The 20,875-nt window shown below is 36.7% G+C and overlaps 1 protein-coding gene across 12 annotated transcripts in view; it reads left to right on the top strand.

Annotated features, from left to right (window-relative positions):
• The window catches only part of KCNH7 (potassium voltage-gated channel subfamily H member 7), a 472,129-nt gene that overhangs the window by 310,298 nt on the left and 140,956 nt on the right, over positions 1 to 20,875 (top strand). For all 12 annotated transcript variants that reach the window (XR_011528781.1, XR_011528782.1, XR_011528780.1 and 9 more), the window contains exon 4: positions 19,099 to 19,527. Coding sequence is in view for 8 of the 12 variants with exons in the window: in XM_070581419.1 (XP_070437520.1) it covers positions 19,099 to 19,527 (429 nt within the window). In the remaining 4 variants the exon portion in view is untranslated. The remainder of the gene's footprint in view (positions 1 to 19,098; positions 19,528 to 20,875) is intronic.

Raw genomic sequence — 20,875 nt, 5'->3', positions numbered from 1 at the left:
TGTACATGTGTGCCCCTATGTGTTGGGATTTAAGTGAGAGTAATGGGGAAATGGCTACTGTTTTTTTGAGAAGATGTGGTATTCTTTAGACTGGCTCTCCTGAAATGTAGGCAAACTAAAGGAAACAATGTGAACTGACAACATAAGAAATAGATGAGAAAGAAATGACATGTTGAATTAAGAAGATTAAGTAACAAAAAAGGAGCTAAATATACAAGAGAAAAGATGGATCATAAAAAGGGACTATGATAAATTGGGCTGAGTAAATTCTGGAAACCTAGAAACTTGTTTTGTACTGAATGAAGTGGTGGGTCATTTCTAAATGCAAATATCTAGTTTCTGGATCAGGAACCCTACACAACAAAAGTGAGCAGCTTTCCCTGGAAAGGACTAATTTTTCACAAATTTATTCTCTGTTGAAGACGTAGGACCAGTCACAAATAGATGACTTATGTCCCCTGGTATGAAGCAAGTACAGAAGAGAGTATTATTTTGTTAGGCTTAACTATCAAATTGATAAGTGCTGCACAATTGAGTCAATTAATTACTACATAATAAATGTAAATACCCAATAAAAGATATTATTAAGCTTTTTCTCGCTGATGGTTTCTGTAAAAACTTTTCAGCCTGAAAAATGGAAATAGTACCGAGGGGAAGAGAAAATTGCACTTTTCCTACCAACTAAATGGGGCCACATTTAAAGGAACTAATAGCAATGGGAAAATGTTCTCTTTTTTCCTGCTTTAATATCTGTTGTTATGAAATATTTGCATAATGTGGAAGATAACCAAATTATGTCTTCTTGCATACACTATTAATTTCAGAGTTCATTGTCATCAAGTTTGAGACTTTTGCTTTTATTATTCTACATAAAGTATTTTTGTTTCATTTTAAATTATTTACAAGTATATTTGAGTTTTATATTTCTTCTATTTTATAGCAGGAATCTAGAATTACCAGTCTGGTTCACATACACATTTTAATCTGTTAAAAATTTTTCAAAGGCATTGGGGGAACCTAAATAAAACAACAATTCTTGGCTTAACAGTATATGTCCAAACAGAAAATGAATGCATTCTATGTTTTTATCTTGTTTTAAAACCAATCAATTTGAACCACTATAAAAGTTGACCTTAAGCTCATATCCCCAAATAAATTTTAACTAATAGCATTTTCATTTCTATCGGTTTAAAATAGTTTTTATTTAAATTTAAGTCTACTTAATTTACTGTTGCCGTCACTGTCAAAAATCCATGAAGTATTCTCACTTTACTAAACTTGAAACATTTGCCAAGAAGAAAACAGGCCCCAAGTTAAGTATTTCATTCACAGAAAAGTAATGCATTTTATCATGTATTAATTTATAAATGATTATACTGCATGTCAAAACTATGCATGAGATCCTAATTTTTGTTTCAGATCATTCACCTCTTTCCCTTAGCAAGTATCTCCGACCTTCGTTAGGCTTCTCATGACTCTCACCTCAAATTCACTTCTCTGTCCCCACAGATAACCTCACCTCCCACACCTCAGAGCAGAGGGGTAGGGCGTGGGCAGGAACTCTTTTAATCAGCCTGCCCTCAGCAAATATATCTCAACCCCTGGTGATAAATCTTACCTGAGTCTCAAATCTCCACTTGAAACCCATTCCCTCCTCCATTCTTTCAAAATCTCTCCACCAATGCACCCTCTCTCACCAATCCTTTCCACCGGCTTTTTCACTTTTGCTTATACTCATGCCTCTGAGAATAGGCTGTATTTCAACAGATACATTCTGTTTATATGGCATAATATTTTCTCAAAGTTTTAATTACTTGAATTTGTTGCCATCCTTTAAAGATTGTAAGATTACACGTAAAATTAAGATCACTTGCTTTTTTGGGAAAAATAGGAGTATCTGGCCACATGTTCTCAATAAACTGAAACAGAATACTGACCACACTTTCAGATGGGGAGTGCACTCTCTACTTTGCTGCAGTCCTCATCTCTCCTTATTGTTTGATTATATCTGGCTTTCTTCATTTATGTTATTTGTCTCTTCCTGTAGGCATTTGGATTTTCCAAACCTTCTCACTCATATCCCTTATTTTCTTCATTTCTCTGCCCACTGGAATTGAGCTCTCTATGTTGTGCTCACTGCATTACCCTCTAGGTTGAATGTACCTTGCTGAATGTAATTCCTTTCTCTCTGTTCTCTTATGTTCCATGACACCATATATCTATGCTTCTTTTGATCTCTGTAACATTAGTACCAAAATTTAGTACCGTTTTCTTGTTCCTCTTACTCTACTCTTAAACACTGTTTGTTTATCCCCCAGAAGGTACTCTTAGCCTGCTTCTCTTCTTGTTCGTCTTCTCTATACACCCTGCCTGGGCAAACTCATCTGTGACCTCAGTGTAAAGACCCGCCTCACAAATCAGTATCTCCAGCCCTTACCTTTCTCTAGACTTTTCTCATTACTTAGGACTTCATATATCCAGTTGCTCACTGTGCATCTCCTTTGGAAAATTTTAGCATTTCTGGAAGATTTAACATTTCAAGCTAAGTCTTGTCTTTCCATCTCCAGCTACCATTCACCCCATCCTGTCAAAATCTCTTGCTCTTCGTACATTGTGATGGTGACATCAAGCCAAGTGAGCCAGAGACCTGTGCATCATGGTAAACTTTTCCTTCTCTCTAATCCTCCCTTCTCCTAACCAAACAGTGGTCAACTTTTGCCAAGCACACCTCATGAATCTCCCTCTCAAACAGCCCACCATAACTGCCCACTCAGGCCTTCAACGCATCTTCCTTGGACTGATGCAATTATCTCATGATTTGTATCGCTGCTTTTGGCTACTTTTCCTCAGGGTCACATGTCATACTACTGTACATCAGATCATAATACTCCACTATTTATATCCTTTACAATTTCTCTATTGCCTGCAAATATAAAGCTCCAAAACCCTGTGCTTTATACAAAAGACTCATGCTATGGCCTCCGATATTTTTTCAGCCTCATCTCCTATCAAAATCTCCTCCCCAATCAGATCTGATATTTCACTGGTGGTTCCTTGAAACCACCATACATGTTATATCACTTTGTTTGGTATCCTCTCTACTAGAATGACTTCATTCCTCTGGCACACCTTTTCCAAAGGTGGAGCATTCCTAACTCACCCAGACAGATTTCCATCTTCCTGCCCCTGTGACATCATGATACTTTATACCTGTCTCTACCACTATGTTGGTCATATCTATTTGCCTGGGAGACCAGTAACATAAATGACTGAAGAAGGCCAGGAAAAAAGAGAGAGGTGAGGGTTGTGGAAAACTAGAGAATGTTTACCTTATTTAAAGCAGCCAAGAACCATTCTACTCTAGTTCATAGCAGGGATGTTGTATTTTCTTCCATGTATCCCCAACGTTTTACAAATAGTAGGTATTCAATACATATTTGTAGCATATATAAATAAATGAATTGCTAAGTTATTTTTATACTGAGTATTTGTTATCTTTTCCTACTGAATGAACACTAGTCAGTGATTCTCCAAGTGTGAGACCATCAGCATCATCTTGGAACATGTTTGAAATGCAAGTTCTTGGACCTTGCACCAGAACAACTGGTTCAGAAACACAGAAATTCAGCAATGCGTGTTCAACAAACCCTTCAAGTCATTCTGATACCCACTAAAGTTTGAGAACTACTTGGTCTAAGTTAGTTAATATCTAGATAAAAGTATAGAGATAAATTGTAAGGAAAACAGGGTATAAAACTATTATAAAGTTAAATTTCTATAGTATCTTATTCTCATAGTTATTTTCAAAAGTGAACTTTTTCACTTACTCTTATTAAGGTACTATAAAGGAGATTCCATTACCTTTGAAATGATTAAAATTATACTCTCTAAATCAAGAGAAGGTTTTTACCTTTATACTTACCAAAATAAAAGTTTGAATTACTCTCAAAGCTTCAACTGAAGCTAAATCTATACATACAAAATACAGTTGGTAATTTAGGCAATTATCTAGATAATTTAAGCCACTAAAAATGTATTCATATGCTTTACACTCAATATTCTGATTAATTGACATGTAAAATATATAGTTGCATGAATAGGTACATTACTCCCTCAAATTTGTATTTCAGTTTTCAGACCTCAAGCTAAGGAACAAAGAAATATTCTGTATAGCTAGTTTATAAAAGGGCGTTCACAGTGTTTTTACTGCTCTGCATTGGAGCTGAAAGTTATTCTTTAATTCAAAGATGAAGAGCTGCGGTAGTAATATAGAGTTTCCCACTCAGCGAGCATTACTATAGAAACAATCTGTTATTCAGATGGATTTAATTAAAGGTTTTATAATATAACTAATGTTTACCATTATCATGTGTTTGGAAGTTTCCTCTTTTTTGAAGATTAAATTTGGTATAGAAGAAAGAATCATGACATGGTTGCTAAACGAAATCTGGGGAAAGTTCAGTCAGGGGTTGCAGTCAATTTTACAGCATGTCTTCCCCCCAGGATTCAGGCAAAATACATATTTCTAAGATCAAGAAAATTGCTGGTGGTTGAAAAAAATTATGCTTTATCCCTTCATTAACAATGAATGTTAATGACAGCCTAAATCAGCATATCCACACCAGAGAGTCCCCATGTGTTCTGCGTATCATTTAGAAGAATTTGTTACCTAGCAACAACCAAATAGGGTTCAGTCCCTATTCACACAGCATTTGGGTAACTGGTTTCTGTACTATTTGTGTTTGGAATACTGCATCAAGAGAGTCCCTGTCAATGTGATGAGAACATGGTCATCCTGGGTCAATCTAGGTTAAGACATTATTACTTTCACATAACTTGAATGGACTCTTTAATTTGGCATTTGGAAAAGGAAGAAATCTATCAAAGAGAAACAAAATAACAGGATTGGTAAATCACACTTGGATTTATTAAGAAGTTATCACACAGAAACCTAATTAGGTATGTATAACAGTGATGTGTTTGCTTTCGTTTCCAATCCCTCCTCACTGAGGGATTTGAACCTTGGGTTGCTAAAAGCAGTCCACTGTCTTGTCCTGTTTTCTGCCTTATCTCCTTTACCCCAGACCTGTGTTTTCAGCTTCTTTGCTCTCATGATGACCCAGTCAGGTTGGAAGTAGTGTCTCTCAGACATCATCAGCTTTTGCAAACCTGTTCTAGAAGTTCTCTGCTGCTGCTGCAGTTCCTGTGATTGCCCTCACGCAGGCTGCAGCACTAACTTCTCCGACCGCTGCACACGTGTGCCGTGCGCTACTGGGTTGGGACTGACGTTGCTACATGATTCCAATTTGGTCCTATAGTTACTGCCTTATTGTAAAATCTTATTTTTTCTCTGGTATCTCTTACCCTAGGAAATGTCCCAGGAGTCTTAGTCTTTCAAGGTACAACTGACCACATCTGCTCCTCTGAAAGCTCTCAAATTTAGCTTCAGGTTTACTAAGTCCCTGGTGATCGTTTATTGTCACTAACACCAGGACCACACCGGTGGCACTGCCCCATTTGTCACCCACTAAACAGATTAGCCAGTTCAGACTGAATGATCCTTTTTCCCAGTCTAACTTCTAACTACTGCCTTCTTTGATAATATTATGGGCTGCTCTAGCAGCCAATGGGCAACATCATAAACTCTTTACATAGTTAGGAGTAGGAAAGACTCATTTCCTTGCAGGGGGACTCTGTGGAAATTTCTCCCTAAAAAGAAAAGGCAGATATGTCAATTATCTTTCCTCTTTCTCTCTTCAAATTTGATATATCGCTCTCTCTGACTCAGAGATTAAAGTCATGTTTCTCTGCATATCCAGAGCTATTTGGCTGGAGAAAAGTCTCACAGTGATTTTAAGCCTCCCAGTTTAAGTGTCAGACTTGTGAATTCCCTGACTTTAGAAAGGTACATTGACATTAATTCACAAATCCTTATTTTGTGTGCTAATAGCTGATAGTAGACTTAATTCAGATCATAGTCTCTTTCAGATCAAAAACAGGCTAGTCTTCCCTGTCTGTACAGTGGACACCATGTCGCTCAGCCAGATACCTTCCTCAAGGTTGGTTACTGGAAATGTTGGCTGCTGAGGGTGCATAACTCCGCCCCCATTGGAAATCGTGTATTGCTTTACCCAAGGCTATGGCCTTTCCTATGGGGTGGCTGTAGCCAGTGACTGACTGATGCAGAGAGACAAAGGCCAGTTACCCTAACTTCAATCTGGCATAAATCTGCAGGGCTATCCCAGCTCCAGAGCTCCCAGGAGGACTGGCTGCAGCTTCAGCTGAATTTGCAAGACAGCTCAGCTTCCTCTGCCCAATCCAGCCTTCCTCCCTTCCTTATGGGTGCATCTCCTGAGAACATTCCCCATAAAACCAATCACACAGTCCATTTTCAGGGATCCAATCGAAGACAGCTCCCACCACTCCTAATCCTTTGTGAGGGGACTATCGCTGCTCATGGCCTTTACAATGTCCATTACACACCCACACCACATGTATGTCCTTTCCTAATGCCACTATGTTCTTTAGTTCACGTGACTTTTTCAACTTAAGTTTCTCTCTACTTTTCAGTCTATACTTCGACTAAGCAGAACCAAGCAGGAGTAAAATGTTCCTGACTTATATTTAGCTGGCTTTTATTAGATAATCAAATTATTAGATAATCAAAGTTCTAAGAGTTTATAAAAATGATGAGACATTGAACCAAAGGAGTGATTGGAAATTTGTAATTGTGAAGAAATTCAGTGATTAGGCATGTATGGAGGATTTTTCAGAAATATTTGATTTTCTGCAAGAAATATTATTGTTTATAATATTCCTAAGTATATTCCTAAGTTGGAAAAATTGTTTGAGGTCAAAATGGGCACAGTAGTTTTTTTCCAAACTTTGGTACATGAAACCCAGCTCCCAGAGGAGAGAAAGAGAGAGGCGGAAAGAAAGAGAAATAACAGTTCACATTGATGAAGTCTTCTCAATTTGAAAAAGTTAGGAAAACCATTTCCTAAATTTACTACCACAGGAGATTGGGGAGAGATGTAGTTGTGATCACTATAATTTTGCGAGAACTGTTGTTAGAGCAAATATATAAGCCAAAAACTCAAAACTGGAAGGAAATTAAGAGTCAAGTAATCCTAAGGGATCCTAGGAGAGGTTAGTGGAAGGCTTTTGCTTGGGAAGGGGGTTTTGTTATTCAGCCTCTGAGATCATAAACAAAATTGTGTGGATGCATTTATCCACATTTATTTAGAGGAGAGAATTATTATTCTCACTAGATTCTCCTAAGGATATCTGTAGCCCAAGAAAAGACCAAATCTTCGATAAACTGAAATTAAATCAAGAAAATTCCTATTTTATTCTGACTTTACCCTGATTTCCTATGTGAGCTTGGGCCAAGTATTTAACATCCTTGTGTATATAAATTTGAGTCTTAAATCTAGGCTTTTTAAAGAGAAGGATGATGGGAATATCTCTATGTCTTCTTGGTTGAGAGGTAAAAAGCTCTTAGTCAAATATGATATAGGATATATGAAGATGCAGCTTTACAAATTGACATATCCTCAGAAAGACACTGTAGTAGTAGTTAATTGTAAGATCATTGTTTTAGAAACTATATATCCTCTTAGATGAAAATAGCATATTTAAACAAAATCATGTCCGTGTAAGTAGTTTATCATTACTTATAATTATTTCAGGGGATGTGTTTAAAAATGTGTAAAAAAGCTTATTCTGTTGTTCTTATTTCAGATTTTTCAAGCATTTAGTAGATCGAACAAAATAGTATCTATGTTAATTATTCAAGTTAGAAAGCAAATATGGTAAATATGGAGACTTAACTTACAAGGGTGTTTTTCAGTGTTAAGAACCATAACAGGATTACCCTCATCTATGCTTCATATTTCAAGCCAGAAAGTGCTGGCATTGAGCAAAATTCTCAATGTGTATTCTTTCCAGATGAACTTCAGTTAGACAACTAAATCTATAATGCAATATAACATGGTCATGTTAACCTAGTGATGCAGAAAAGACCATCTGTACCACCTTGGATATGACTAAGCTATAGGAGCAAACTAAATGCCTTGTGTGGTCATTAATTAAGAAAGGCAGTGAATTGTTTTTAAAGGAGGAGGGCAATGTAATTGTTGAAAAATGAATAAAAGTAGGAATTGACCTTCAGTGTATTGCAATAAGTTTACGGAATTGATTTGTAAACTGCTTTATAACTCAATTCCATGTGCATTAGAAACTAATCAAATGACTGTGATGCAGTTCACTGATTTTTAACTTGGCAATTTACTTGAACATATAAAAGTTGTTAGTAGAATTATGTAAGAATGCTTGCAAAACAGTTACCGTGATGCACTGCTATTTAATCTTATTTGAACAGATTGGTTACTTTCATCTATATTTTATTAATCCGGAGTTTAACGCTGAATGCACTTGGAGTTTTTGCATTGTGGCTTGTCTTTTATTGGAAAGATAAATTCTATTTCAATTATACTTTACACTGTTAACTATTAGCCCACAAATTAAAGCTTACAATAATAAATTAGCCTGCTTAATTCTAAAATTTCTGTAATGGGTATTTTACATATAATCCACTAGATGATGAGGAGTTTGGAAACATTTCTGTGTATCCTCTAGAATCAGAATGGTAGCAATTAATAATCTCTCAAAAAAGGTAAAATTAACAATGAGCTGTGTCAGGTATATAGAGTTCACGATTTCCATGAGCTACTGAGTCCTAATTAAACACTCATTTTTTGTAAATATGGGTCAATATAATTCCAGAAGGCTAAGATTCTCTAATTAGATTTGTCAGAGCAATTAAATATTCTAGTTTTTCAGTCATCAAAATTGAAGCATATTGTCAGTTTAGAATCTGCTCATGGAAATTCATTGACCCTGCTCAGGCATTCTGTCAAAGCTAGGATTTGGTGAGCAAAATAGACAGGGCCCCATCCTTATGAAGCCTACCGTCCACTATGGGAGAGAAGTATTAATCAGAAAACCAACAAGGAGATTAGCCTCGATTACCCAGGTGGATAGAAGGGAGACAGGCTGCTCAGAATGGTACTAGGGGGCATCATTACCAGAAACAAGAGGTTGGAATGATGTGAAGAAGGGGTCACAAGCCAAGGACTACAGGAACCTCTAGACACTGAAAAAGACAAGAAAGGAATTCTTCCCAAGAGCCTCCAGGATGAATGCAGCCTTGCCCAAGATCTTGATTTTAGACTTCTGATGAGAGTTTTGAAGATTGCAGCATAGGAGGACTCTGAATTCACCTCCTCCCATAAATACAACAAATCTAAGACTAAATGTGGAACAATTTCCTCTGAGAGAGATCTGGAAACTAGATTTAAAAAACCTCCACAACAAGGAACTACACTACACTGACAGGGGTGGAAGAGGCAGAAATATAGCTCTGCTGAGGATAAAATCATATCCTAACCATGGCATTTCATGGCCAGGAGCAATATCAAAGGTATGGAACTTTTCCCACAGGAGTGGGGGATCTGAGCAGGGGATCTATGCCACAGTAGGCAGTCTCGCCCTTGGATTTAGCACAATGGAGACAGGATCACATAATACTTGGCTTTGCTGACTTTGAAAACCAACAGGGAATACACTCTGAAAAACTATTGAACTCCAGAGAAAGAAAAACCTGCTCTTAAAGGGCCTATACAGAGATTCACCCATTCCAGAAATCAATACAAAAACATCAGAAAGAAAATTTCATAGTCCATTGATAGAAGAGACTCACCTACTAAGCTCAGAGTGCATCTGGAAGAAGCAGGAGAGAATTGGGTCCACGAACCCCAGGGACTGAGACAGTGGTGACAGCCATTATTGTGACCTACTTCAGTTGTGCTGACACAGATGTGAACAGCTGCCATTGGATTCCATCCTGTTAGCCCAGGGGGTTGCCCCACTCACTAGAGCACAAAAGGTAATTGAGTACAGCCAGGACAGGCAGCCCATCCCAGGGACTGGCCCCACCCACTATCAAGGCCACAAAAGACTTGTGGGCCAGTGTGGCCAGGGTGTGTGGGAACTCTGTAGCAGGGAGAATGGGTCCATGGGTGGTGGGGCATGTCAGCCACAGCCAACTTGTGCCACTCATCTCAAACAGCCACACAAACAAGAGATCTTCCCTGCCTTCCAACTCCTGAAACCATTGTGTGTTGCCACATCTGGAGCCAGCCCCATCCATCTGCACTCCTGAGTGAGCAGGGAGGTGCACTGGAGGCCTGGATCACTTGTGAGTCCCTGAGCCTAGCAACCAGTCACACTGGGGCCTGACTTGCTTAACAGCAAAACAGTGGTAGTTGTATGCCATTAGACCTGGAAATCAGCTGTGCTGGAGCTTGCTCCATCCAATAAAATGACAGTAGCAGCCACATGAGGCTGGACCTTACAATGACCTGGCCCAGGGCCAGCCTAGCCTACCCATGCCACAGCAAGATCAGCCCCACCACAACAGAAGGACACATGTAGCTCATACATGGACACTCCTAGAAAATGTGGCATGCATGATGAGAGAGGAGTGCATTGCTGGGCCCCACAAGGCATCTCTTACATAAGCCCACATTTTCAAGAGCAGGAGATGGAGCTGATCTACCTAATACATAGATACAAGCACAGAGAAATAGGAAAAATGAGGATACAAAAGAATATGCTCCAGGGGCTGGCCCCGTGGCCGAGTGGTTAAGTTCGCGCGCTCCGCTGCAGGCGGCCCAGTGTTTCGTTAGTTCGAATCCTGGGCGCGGACATGGCACTGCTCATCAGACCACGCTGAGGCAGCGTCCCACATGCCACAACTAGAAGAACCCACAACGAAGAATACACAACTATGTACTGGGGGGCTTTGGGGAGAAAAAGGAAAAAATAAAATCTTTAAAAAAAAAAAAAAGAATATGCTCCAAACAAGGGAACAAGACAAATGATCAGAAAAAGAACTAAATGAAATAGAGATAAACAATCTACCTGTTAAAGAGTACAAACAAATAGTCATAAGGATGCTCACTGATCTTGGGAGAATATATGAATGCAGTGAGAACTTCAATAAATACCTGGAAAATATAAAATAGAACCAATCAGAACTAAAGAATACAATAATGGAAATGAAAAATTCACTACAGGGAATCAATAGCAGAGTAGACGACATAGAAGGATGGATCAGTGATCTGGATGAAGAAGTAGAGGAAATCATCCAAGCTAATCAGAAAAAAAGAAAAATAAATTAAAAAGAATGAGGACAGTCTAAGGGACCTCTGGGAAAACATCAAGTGTAGTAACATCCATATTATAGGTATCCCAGAAGGAGAAGAGAGAAACAAAGGTGCGGAAAAGCTATCTGAAGAAATAATAGCTGAAAACTGCCTTGACCTGAGGAAGGAAACAGACATCTAGGGACAGGAAACACAGAAAGTACCAAAGAAGATGAACACAAAGAGGCCTACACCAAGAGACATTATAATGAATATGTCAAGAATTAAAAATAGAGAATCCTAAAAGCTGCAAGAGAAAAAATCCTAAAAGCTGCAAGAGAAAAGCAATAAGTTATATACAAAGGAAACCCCATGAGGCTATCAGCTGATCTCTCAGCAGAAACCTTACATGCTAGAAGGGAGAAGCATTATATATTCAAAGTGCTAAAAGGAAAAAACCTATAGCCAAGAATACTCTACCCAGTAAGGTTATCATTCAGAATTGAAGAAGAGATAAAGAGTTTTCCAGACAAGCAAAATCTAAAGGAATTTATCACCACTAAACAGGCTTTACAAGAAATGTTAAAGGGACTTAAGTGGAAAAGAAAAGACCACAAATAGGAATAATAAAGTTGTAAAAGTAAAAAAATCATTGGTAAAGGCAAATATATAATAAAGGTAGTGGATCAACCACCTATAAAGCTAGTATGAAGGTCAAAAGACAAAAACTCTAAAAATACGTATTTCCAGGATAAAAGGTTAAGAGATACCCACACACAAAGAAGAGGTAAAATGTGATATCAAAAACATAAAATGTGTGTGGTAGCAAGTAAAATTAGGGCTTTTAGTAAGAGATCAAACTTAAGAGACCATCAAATAAATATAGATTGCTGTTTACATGGTTTATTATATACGAACCTCATGGTTATCACAAACCAAAAATATATAATAAATACACGAAAATTAAAGAGAAAAAACTGAAACATAAAACTAAGTAAAGCCATCGCATCACAAGGGAAGAGAGCAAGAGAAGAACTACAAAAACACCCAGAAGAAAAGTAACAAAATGGCAATAAGTACATACTTATCAACCATTTCTTTAAATATCGATGGATTAAATGCTCCAATCAAAAGACATAGGGTGGCTGAATGGATGAAAAAAAATAAGACCCATATATATGCTGCCTATATGAGACATACTTCAGATCTAAAGATACTCACAAACTGAAAGTGATGGGATGGAAAAACATACTCTATGCAAATGGCAGTGAAAAGAAATCTGGGGTAGCAATACTTATATCAGACAAAATAGACTTTAAAACAAAAACTGTAACAAGAGACAAAGGAGGACATTACATAATGATAAAGGGAACAATCTAAAAGGAGGACATCACACTTGTAAATGTCTACACACCCAACATCTGAATATATAAAACAATCATTAATAGACATAAAAGAAGAAATAGACAGCAACATAATAATAGTAGGGGACTTTAATATTCCACTTACATCAATGGATAGATCATCAAAACAAAAACTCAATAAGGAATATTGGCCTTAAATGATATAGTAGACCAGATGGACTTAGTAGATAGATACAGAACATTTCATTCAAAAACTGAAAAATACACATTCTTTTTGAATTCAAATGGAACATTTTCTAAGATAGATCACATATTAGGTCATAAGACATGTCTCAATTAATTTAAAAATATTAAAATAATACAAAATATCTTTTCTGACCACAATGATATGAAACTTGAAATCAGTTACAAGAAGAAAACTGGAAAAGCCACAAATATGTGATTAAACAAAATGCTACTGAACTATTGGGTCAATGAACAAGTCAAAGAAGAAATTTAAAAAAAACCTGGAGACAAATGAAAATCAAAATATGACATACCAAAATTTATGCGATACAGTAAAAGCAGTACTAAGAGAGAAGTTTATAGCAATAGAGGTCCACTTTAATAAACAAGAAGAATCTCAAATAAACAATCTAACAATACACCTAAAGGAACTAGAAAAAAAACAAAGCCCAATATCAACAGAAGGAAGGAAATAATAAAAATCAGAGTGGAAATAAATGAAATAGCAACTAAAAAAACAATTAAAAATCAATGAAACTAAGAGTTGGTGCTTTGAAAAGATAAATAAAATTGATAAAACTTTAGCTAGACTCAACAAGAAAAAAAGAGAGAAGGCTCAAATAAATAAAGTCAGAAATGAAAGGGAAGAAATTACAAGACACCACAGAAATGCAAAGGATTCTAAGAGAATACTATGAAAAGCTATACACCAACAAACTGGACAATCCAGAGGAAATGGATAAATTCTTAGAATCATACAATCTTCCAAAACTGAATCAATAAGAAATAGAGAATCTGAATAGACCAATTTCTATTATGGAGAATGAAACAATAATCAAAAACCTTTCCAAAAACAAAAGTCCTGGACAAGATGGCTTCTCCAGTGACTTCTACCAAACATTCAGACTTAATACCTATCATTCTCAAAATCTTCCAAAAACTTGAATAGGAAAGAATTTTTCCTAACTCATTCTATGAGGACAGCATACCATGATACCAAAACTAGACAAGGACAATTCGAAAAAAAGAAAATTACAGGCCAATGTTGCTGCTGAACATAGATGCAGAAATCCCCAACAAAATACTAGCACATTGGATGCAACAATACATTAAAGGAATTATATACCATGATCACGTGGGATTTATTCCAGAGTTGCAAAGATGAGTCAAGACTTGCAAAGCAGTCACCATGATACACCACATGAACAAAATGAAGAATAAAAATCACATGATCATCTCAAAAGATGCAGAGAAAGTATTTGGGAAAATACAGAATCCATTTATGATAAAAACTCTGCATAAAGATGGGTATAGGAAGAAAGTATCTCAACATAATAAAGGCAATATATGACAAACCCACAACTAAGATCATACTCAAAGGTGAAAAACTGAAAGCTATCCCTCTAAGAAACGGAGCAAGATAAAGATGCCCACTTTCACCACTCTTATGAAACATAGTATTGGAAGTCCTAGCCAGAGCAATAAGGCAAGAAAAAGAAAGAAATGGGATCCAAATTGGAAAGGAAGAAATAAAACTGTGACTATTTGCAGATCACATGATTTTATATATAGAAAACCCTAAAAAATCCACCAAAAACTATTGGAAATAATAAATGAATACAGTAAAGTTGCAGGGTAAAGAATCAACATACAAAGATCGGTTGCCTTTCTATACAAAGCAACAAAATAGCAAAAAGAGAAATTAAGAAAACAATCTTATTTATAATCTCAACAAAAAGAATAAAATATAAAGGAATAAATTTAACTGCAGAGGTGAAAGTCCTGTACACTGAAGACTATAAAACATTGTTGAAAGAAATCCAGGAAGACAAAAAGAAATGGAAAGATATTTCGTATCCATAGATTGGAAAAATTAACATCCATTCTTCTTAAAGCAATCTACAAATTCAAGGGAATCCTTATCAATGTCTCAATGACATTTTTCATGGAAGTAGAACAATGAATCCTAAAACTTAAATAGAACAACAAAAGACCCCAAATAGCCAAAGCAATCCTGGTAAAAAAAGAACAAAGCTAGAGGTGTCATACTTTCTAATTTCAAAATATACTAAAAGCTGTAGTAATCAAAACGGCATGGTACTGGCACAAAACAAGACACAGAGATCACAGAACAGAATCAAGAGCTCAGAAATAAACCCACATGTCTATGGACAGCTAATTTTTGACAAAGAAGCCAAGAACACACAATGGAGAAAAGAAAATCTCTTCAATAAGTGGAGAACTGGACAGCCACATGCAAAAAAAAAAATGAAAGTAGACCATTATCTTTTACCGTACAAAAAAATTAACTCAAAATGGATTTAAGGCTTGAATGTAAGACCTGATAGCATGAAACTTCTAGAAGAAAACATAGGCAATATGCTCTTCAACATCAGTCTTAGCAGTATCTTTTTGAATACCATGTATGACCAGGCAAGGGAAACAAAAGGAAAAATAAATAAACGAGACTACATCAAACTAAAAAGCTTCTGCACAGTAAAGGAAGCCATCAACAAAGCAAAAAGACAACCTACCAATTGAGAGAAGATGTTTGCAAATCATATATCTAATAAAAGGTTAATATCCAAAATATATCATGAACTTATACAATTCAACAACAAAAAAACAAATAACCCAATTAAAAAATGGTCAAAGGATCTAAATAGACATTTTCCAAAGAAGATATGCAGATGGCCAACAGGCACGTGGAAAGATGTTCAACATCACTAATTATTAGGGAAATACAAATCAAAACTACTGTGAGTTAATCATCTCATGCCCATCAGAATGGTTATAATTAACATGACAATTAATAACAAGTGTTGGAGAGGATGTGGAGAAAAGGGAACCCTCATACACCATGGGTAGGAATGTAAACTGGTATAGACACTATGGAAAACAGTATGAAGTTCCCTCAAAAGATTAATAGATCTACCATATGATCCACATTTTCCACTCATGGATGTTTATCCAAAGAACATGAAACCAGTAGTTCAAAAAGATATTTGCACCCCTCTGTTCATTGCAGCATTACTCACAATAGCTAAGACTAGGAAAGAACCTAAGTGCCCACCAATGGATGAGTGAATAAAGAAGATGTCCTATATATACACCATAGAATACTACTCAGCCATAAAAATTGTGAAATTTTGCCATTTTTGCCAACATGAATGGACTTTGAGAGTATTATGCTAAGTGAAATAAGTTGGAAGGAGAAAGTCAAATATTGTATGATTTCACTCATTAGTGGAAGAAAACAACAACAACAGCAACCACCAAACACATAGATGTAGAGATTAGATTGGTGCTCACCAGAAAAAAGAAAAGAAAATCAATAAGTGTTTAACTATTAACTATGGTGAAAGGTATGAAAGTAACACTAATGTAGTTCAGAGGGAAGGAAAAGCTTCCCAAAGAAAATGACTTTGGAGGTCAAACATAAAGGATGTGCTAAGTAGGAAGAATAAACTGTGTCAGACACAAGGAAGCCCTGAATTTGAGAGAAGCACAGGCCTCTGGAGGAATAAAAGTCCATATGGCTGGATCCCAGAGAGCAAGGTAGGAAAGACGAAGCTGCAGAGTGGAGATAGTGATGTCTTCATCCCCAAAGCAGGAAGTGATTGGGAGCAGTGAAAGACTAAATGATAGTCTACATGATCAGAAGTGCATTTTCTAAAAGATAATTATTCATTTAAAGGATGGACAATATGATGCAAATACACAAAGTGATTAGCATCCGATTGCAAGAAATCAGGTGAACCGTGATAATAGCTTAGACAAAAGTGAGAGCAGTAGAGGTGAGAGAAGTGAAAACATTAAAAAGATTTTCAGGAGGTGAAGTGAACACAATTACAGGATTGATCAGATATGAGGAATGGAGGTGAGAGGGAACAGTAACTAGAATGGCCCTCAAGTCTCAGGTTTGTATGATTAGATGGATTGCAATGCCATCCACTGAAAAAAACTGGCTGGGCTTGGAGGGATAGATCATGAGATTGGATTTGCTATGAGATTTTGAGGTCTATTTAAGACTTTCAAATGAAGATGTTGATAAGGCCATTAAACATGCAGGTCTGGAACTAAGAGAAGAAGTCTAGGCTGGAGATACAGATTTATGAACCATTGGACTAGAGATGGAATTTAAAATATGTGTGTAGATAAGACCATCCACTGGAAGAGTATACTCAAATAAAATTCAAAGAGGTTCATGAATTTTAAGAGTGTTCTTCCATGTTTAAAACCATCCTCAATGCATTGAGGAAAAGTTCATAGTAAATATATTAAAGATAATGGTTCCCATGACACTTAAGGAATATAAGAAGGTAAGATAACCTTGTAGCCCAAAGATAGCAAATGTCTGACTAGAAGGGCGATCTGTAATTGTAAAGCCAAGGAATGATGTGGACCTAAGCTACTGCACTGGCCATAGAAATTAGAAACTACATTTTCTTGTAGACAATAATTAGAAAAGCTTTGAATTACACAATATTGTTTGGATGCTTTCTCTTATCTTTTCATTTCTTCTAGTGGTAGAAGTTTTATCTTAGTTTTTTTAAAAATTTATAAAAGGATGCATGCTTGATGCAACAAACATCTTTATATTTTTATGTATGTATATCTTTATATAAAGGGATATATAAAGAAGAATGCAATACTTTATACTTTCCCACTTCCAAACCCACTTAGCCAATCAACATTAAAAGTCTGGAGTATGTTCTTCACATCTCTCTACTCCCATACAACTTATATGGAAAAATATATGCTTTTATTATTTTTAATGAAGTAATATCATCATAAACACACTAAGCTGAAACTTGCTTTTTCACTTAACACTGTATTTGAGTAACCCTCTAATCAAAACATACACATATTATTGTTTTTTAAAGAACACCATAAGATTCCAAAGTATATAAATGCCATAATTTACTCAACCATTCTCCTTTTAATGGATATTCAGATTGTTTTTATTTTTTGTGCCTTTGTAATATACTATAAATGGGATTGCTAAGTCAAATGAAAAGTGTATTTTTTCATTTTAATACATATTGTAAACCAGCTTTCCAAAGAAGTTGTAGCAATTTGCAATCCCACCAGCAAAGGGTCAGAATGCTTGCCAGCATTCTTTGCCAGCACTAGATGTTATGCTTCTTTTTCCTCTTTTACTGCTAAATTGAAGAGTGGAAAATGATATCTTTTGTTTTAATTTGCATTTTTTACTACCAATAAGTTTATGTATTTATTAGCTAATATTTTAATTTTTTTTTAAAGATTTTATTTTTTCCTTTTTCTCCCCAAAGTCCCCGGGTACATAGTTGTATACTCTTCCTTGTGGGTCCTTCTAGTTGTGGCATGTGGGACGCTGCCTCAGCATGGTTTGATGAGCACTGCCATGACCGTGCCCAGGATTTGAACCAACAAAACACTGGGCCACCTGCAGGGGAGCACGTGAACTTAACCACTGGGCCACGGGGCCAGCCCCTAATATTTTAATTTTTAATGTCCACTCTTCACTCTTCAATGTTTATATTTATTGTCCTTCTAAGCATTATCCACTCTGAGATATGTAAAACAATTTCATGCCTTATCCTCAGTTTCAAAACAAAAAGTCAGGAAAAAGAAATTCTTGTCGTTACGATACATCTCTCTCTCTGAAACCAAAAGCTTTTTAAGAATTCCAAATAGAATGAGGAACATCTCATACACAGTTGACCCCACTTCCCCAACCACGTTGACATACAATATTATCCAATACAAACCTGCTAGGTATGTCAGGCCAGTTCCTTACCCCCACCTCTTTCTCTTCCCTCCTACTTCCGATACAATAACCCCCCTACCCCCCACTCCCCCAGCACACACACACATGCAAACACTATAATCTTTCCTGTGTCTGTCCTTTTTACACATGGTGCTCCATCTCTTCTTTTCCTTTCTAAACTGTGCTCCACCCTTCACATTCCCTTAAAAAATGGATGTATGGTGGATATATGATTTTAATTTGTTAAACCAAAGAAGCCTCTTATGATCCAAATAATGCTTTCATGTCACTGGAGTATATCTAACCATCAGAAACATGGTAAAATTATTTTACTACTTTCTTTCTACTGATATGATAATTCATATTGGTCTCAGAAATTTTCTACGATATCTCACATTACAACTGTAGATGATTTGCTTAAATATTGATTAATAACTCTTTTTACATGTATTTAAATATGAGTAAACAATGTTTGTTTGTGTGTGTGTTCCAAGGAATATACTCTTTGTCTTGTGATAATACTCTTTCTTCTCTCCATTTGTAGGGAAGCTTTTTGGGTTCAAATTCCCTGGTCTGAGAGTTCTCACTTACAGAAAGCAATCGTTACCACAAGAAGACCCCGATGTGGTAGTAATCGATTCATCTAAACACAGTGATGATTCAGTAGCCATGAAGCACTTTAAGTCTCCTACAAAAGAAAGCTGCAGCCCCTCCGAAGCAGATGATACAAAAGCCTTGATACAGCCCAGCAAATGCTCCCCCCTGGTGAATATATCTGGACCTCTTGACCATTCCTCGCCCAAAAGACAATGGGACCGACTCTACCCTGACATGCTGCAGTCAAGTTCCCAGCTGACTCATTCCAGATCGAAGGAAAGCATTTGTAGTATACGGAGGGCTTCTTCAGTGCATGATATAGAAGGATACAGTGTCCACCCCAAGAATGTGTTCAGAGACCGACATGCCAGTGAAGGTATGTTTGGGTTTTTTAAAATATGGAAACATATATTAATGGGTAACAAAAGATAATCTCCATATTGTTTTTAATTTCAACATTAATATTTATGCCTTGAAGAAATAAATATGAGTAAAGGTATTAAAAATATGAGTTCTACATTCAGAATTGTTACTAATTTCTTTTTTGAACCCTAGTAAATAATTTGGTTTCTTCTGGCTTCTTTATCTATGTTTCTGAAATAGTATAATAACCATATCTGCCTAATTTATGGAGTGTTAATTAATTAATGCTTAATATAAGATACGCTTAAGTGATGGCACGATCAAGCATAATGAATTTTGATGCATTTCGCGAATAGTCAAGCACTGGGCAGACAGAGTGGTGTGCTATCGCCGAACTCTTGTATTGACCCACTCTTTCCAAAAGAAGAGGTGTAGGAAATGTGATGTATTTAGTGATCAGAAAGCTGTAAACTGATTGGGGGTGGGGAGGGAATGAGTAGCCAGAAGGGGAAAGGTTTAGTGAAAAAAAAACCAACTGGAATTCTTAATCTCAAACAAAACCAACTTGAAAAGCAAATTCAGAATTCATTTGTTTCTCCCCGGCCTCTTTCTCTTCACATTCTTATATTAGCCAGTAGTGAAAGTAGGGATGCTTAAAGCCAGTGGCAAACAATTTGTCATTAACACAATAATGGATAAGGTTTGTTGAGTATTTACCTACGTGAGGCAATCTAAGTGCTTGACACACGTTAACTCTCATTGAATTCTCACAGCAACTCTGTGAGTTAGGGATTATTATTAAGCCCCATTTTATAAATGAGGAAACTGAGGCTTAGATATCTTAAATAAATGATTGGCCCAAGGTTACAGAGTGCCAGAGCCAGCCTTCAAACCCAGGACTGGCTCTCTCCAGAATCTACAATCCATCCATGCAAAGTTTTTCTCCCCTCACTCCTGAAACCTTGCTCCGTGAACCTGGCCATAGGAGGGCTCTGCTGAGTCACTGAACTCTCCCCAGGGGGTCCAAGATTCAGAGTACCTGTTGCATGAATACATTGGTCCCACTTTTCTAAATCCTACAGATTTGGGTTCTCCCTGGTATTTATTCCTTCGAGTGCCCCTCATCATCCATGCTGCTGCTAATTTTCATTTTAAAACATAAATCTGATCACAGGGCTCCTTAGTGTAGGGTACCAGGCACTTTGCCAGCTGGCCACGGTTATTTTTCAAGCCTCATTTCTAGCCGTTGCAAGACTCCCTCCCCTACTGTCTACTCTATTCTAATCCTGCACAAAGATAATTGCCTTTTCTCAAAAATATATCACCCATTTTCTTGCTTCCTTACTTTGTTCTGCCTGGAA

Source organism: Equus przewalskii, chromosome 17 (genome assembly GCF_037783145.1).
Source record: "Equus przewalskii isolate Varuska chromosome 17, EquPr2, whole genome shotgun sequence".
NCBI lineage: Eukaryota > Metazoa > Chordata > Mammalia > Perissodactyla > Equidae > Equus > Equus przewalskii.
This window is presented reverse-complemented; position numbering and strand designations above follow the sequence as displayed.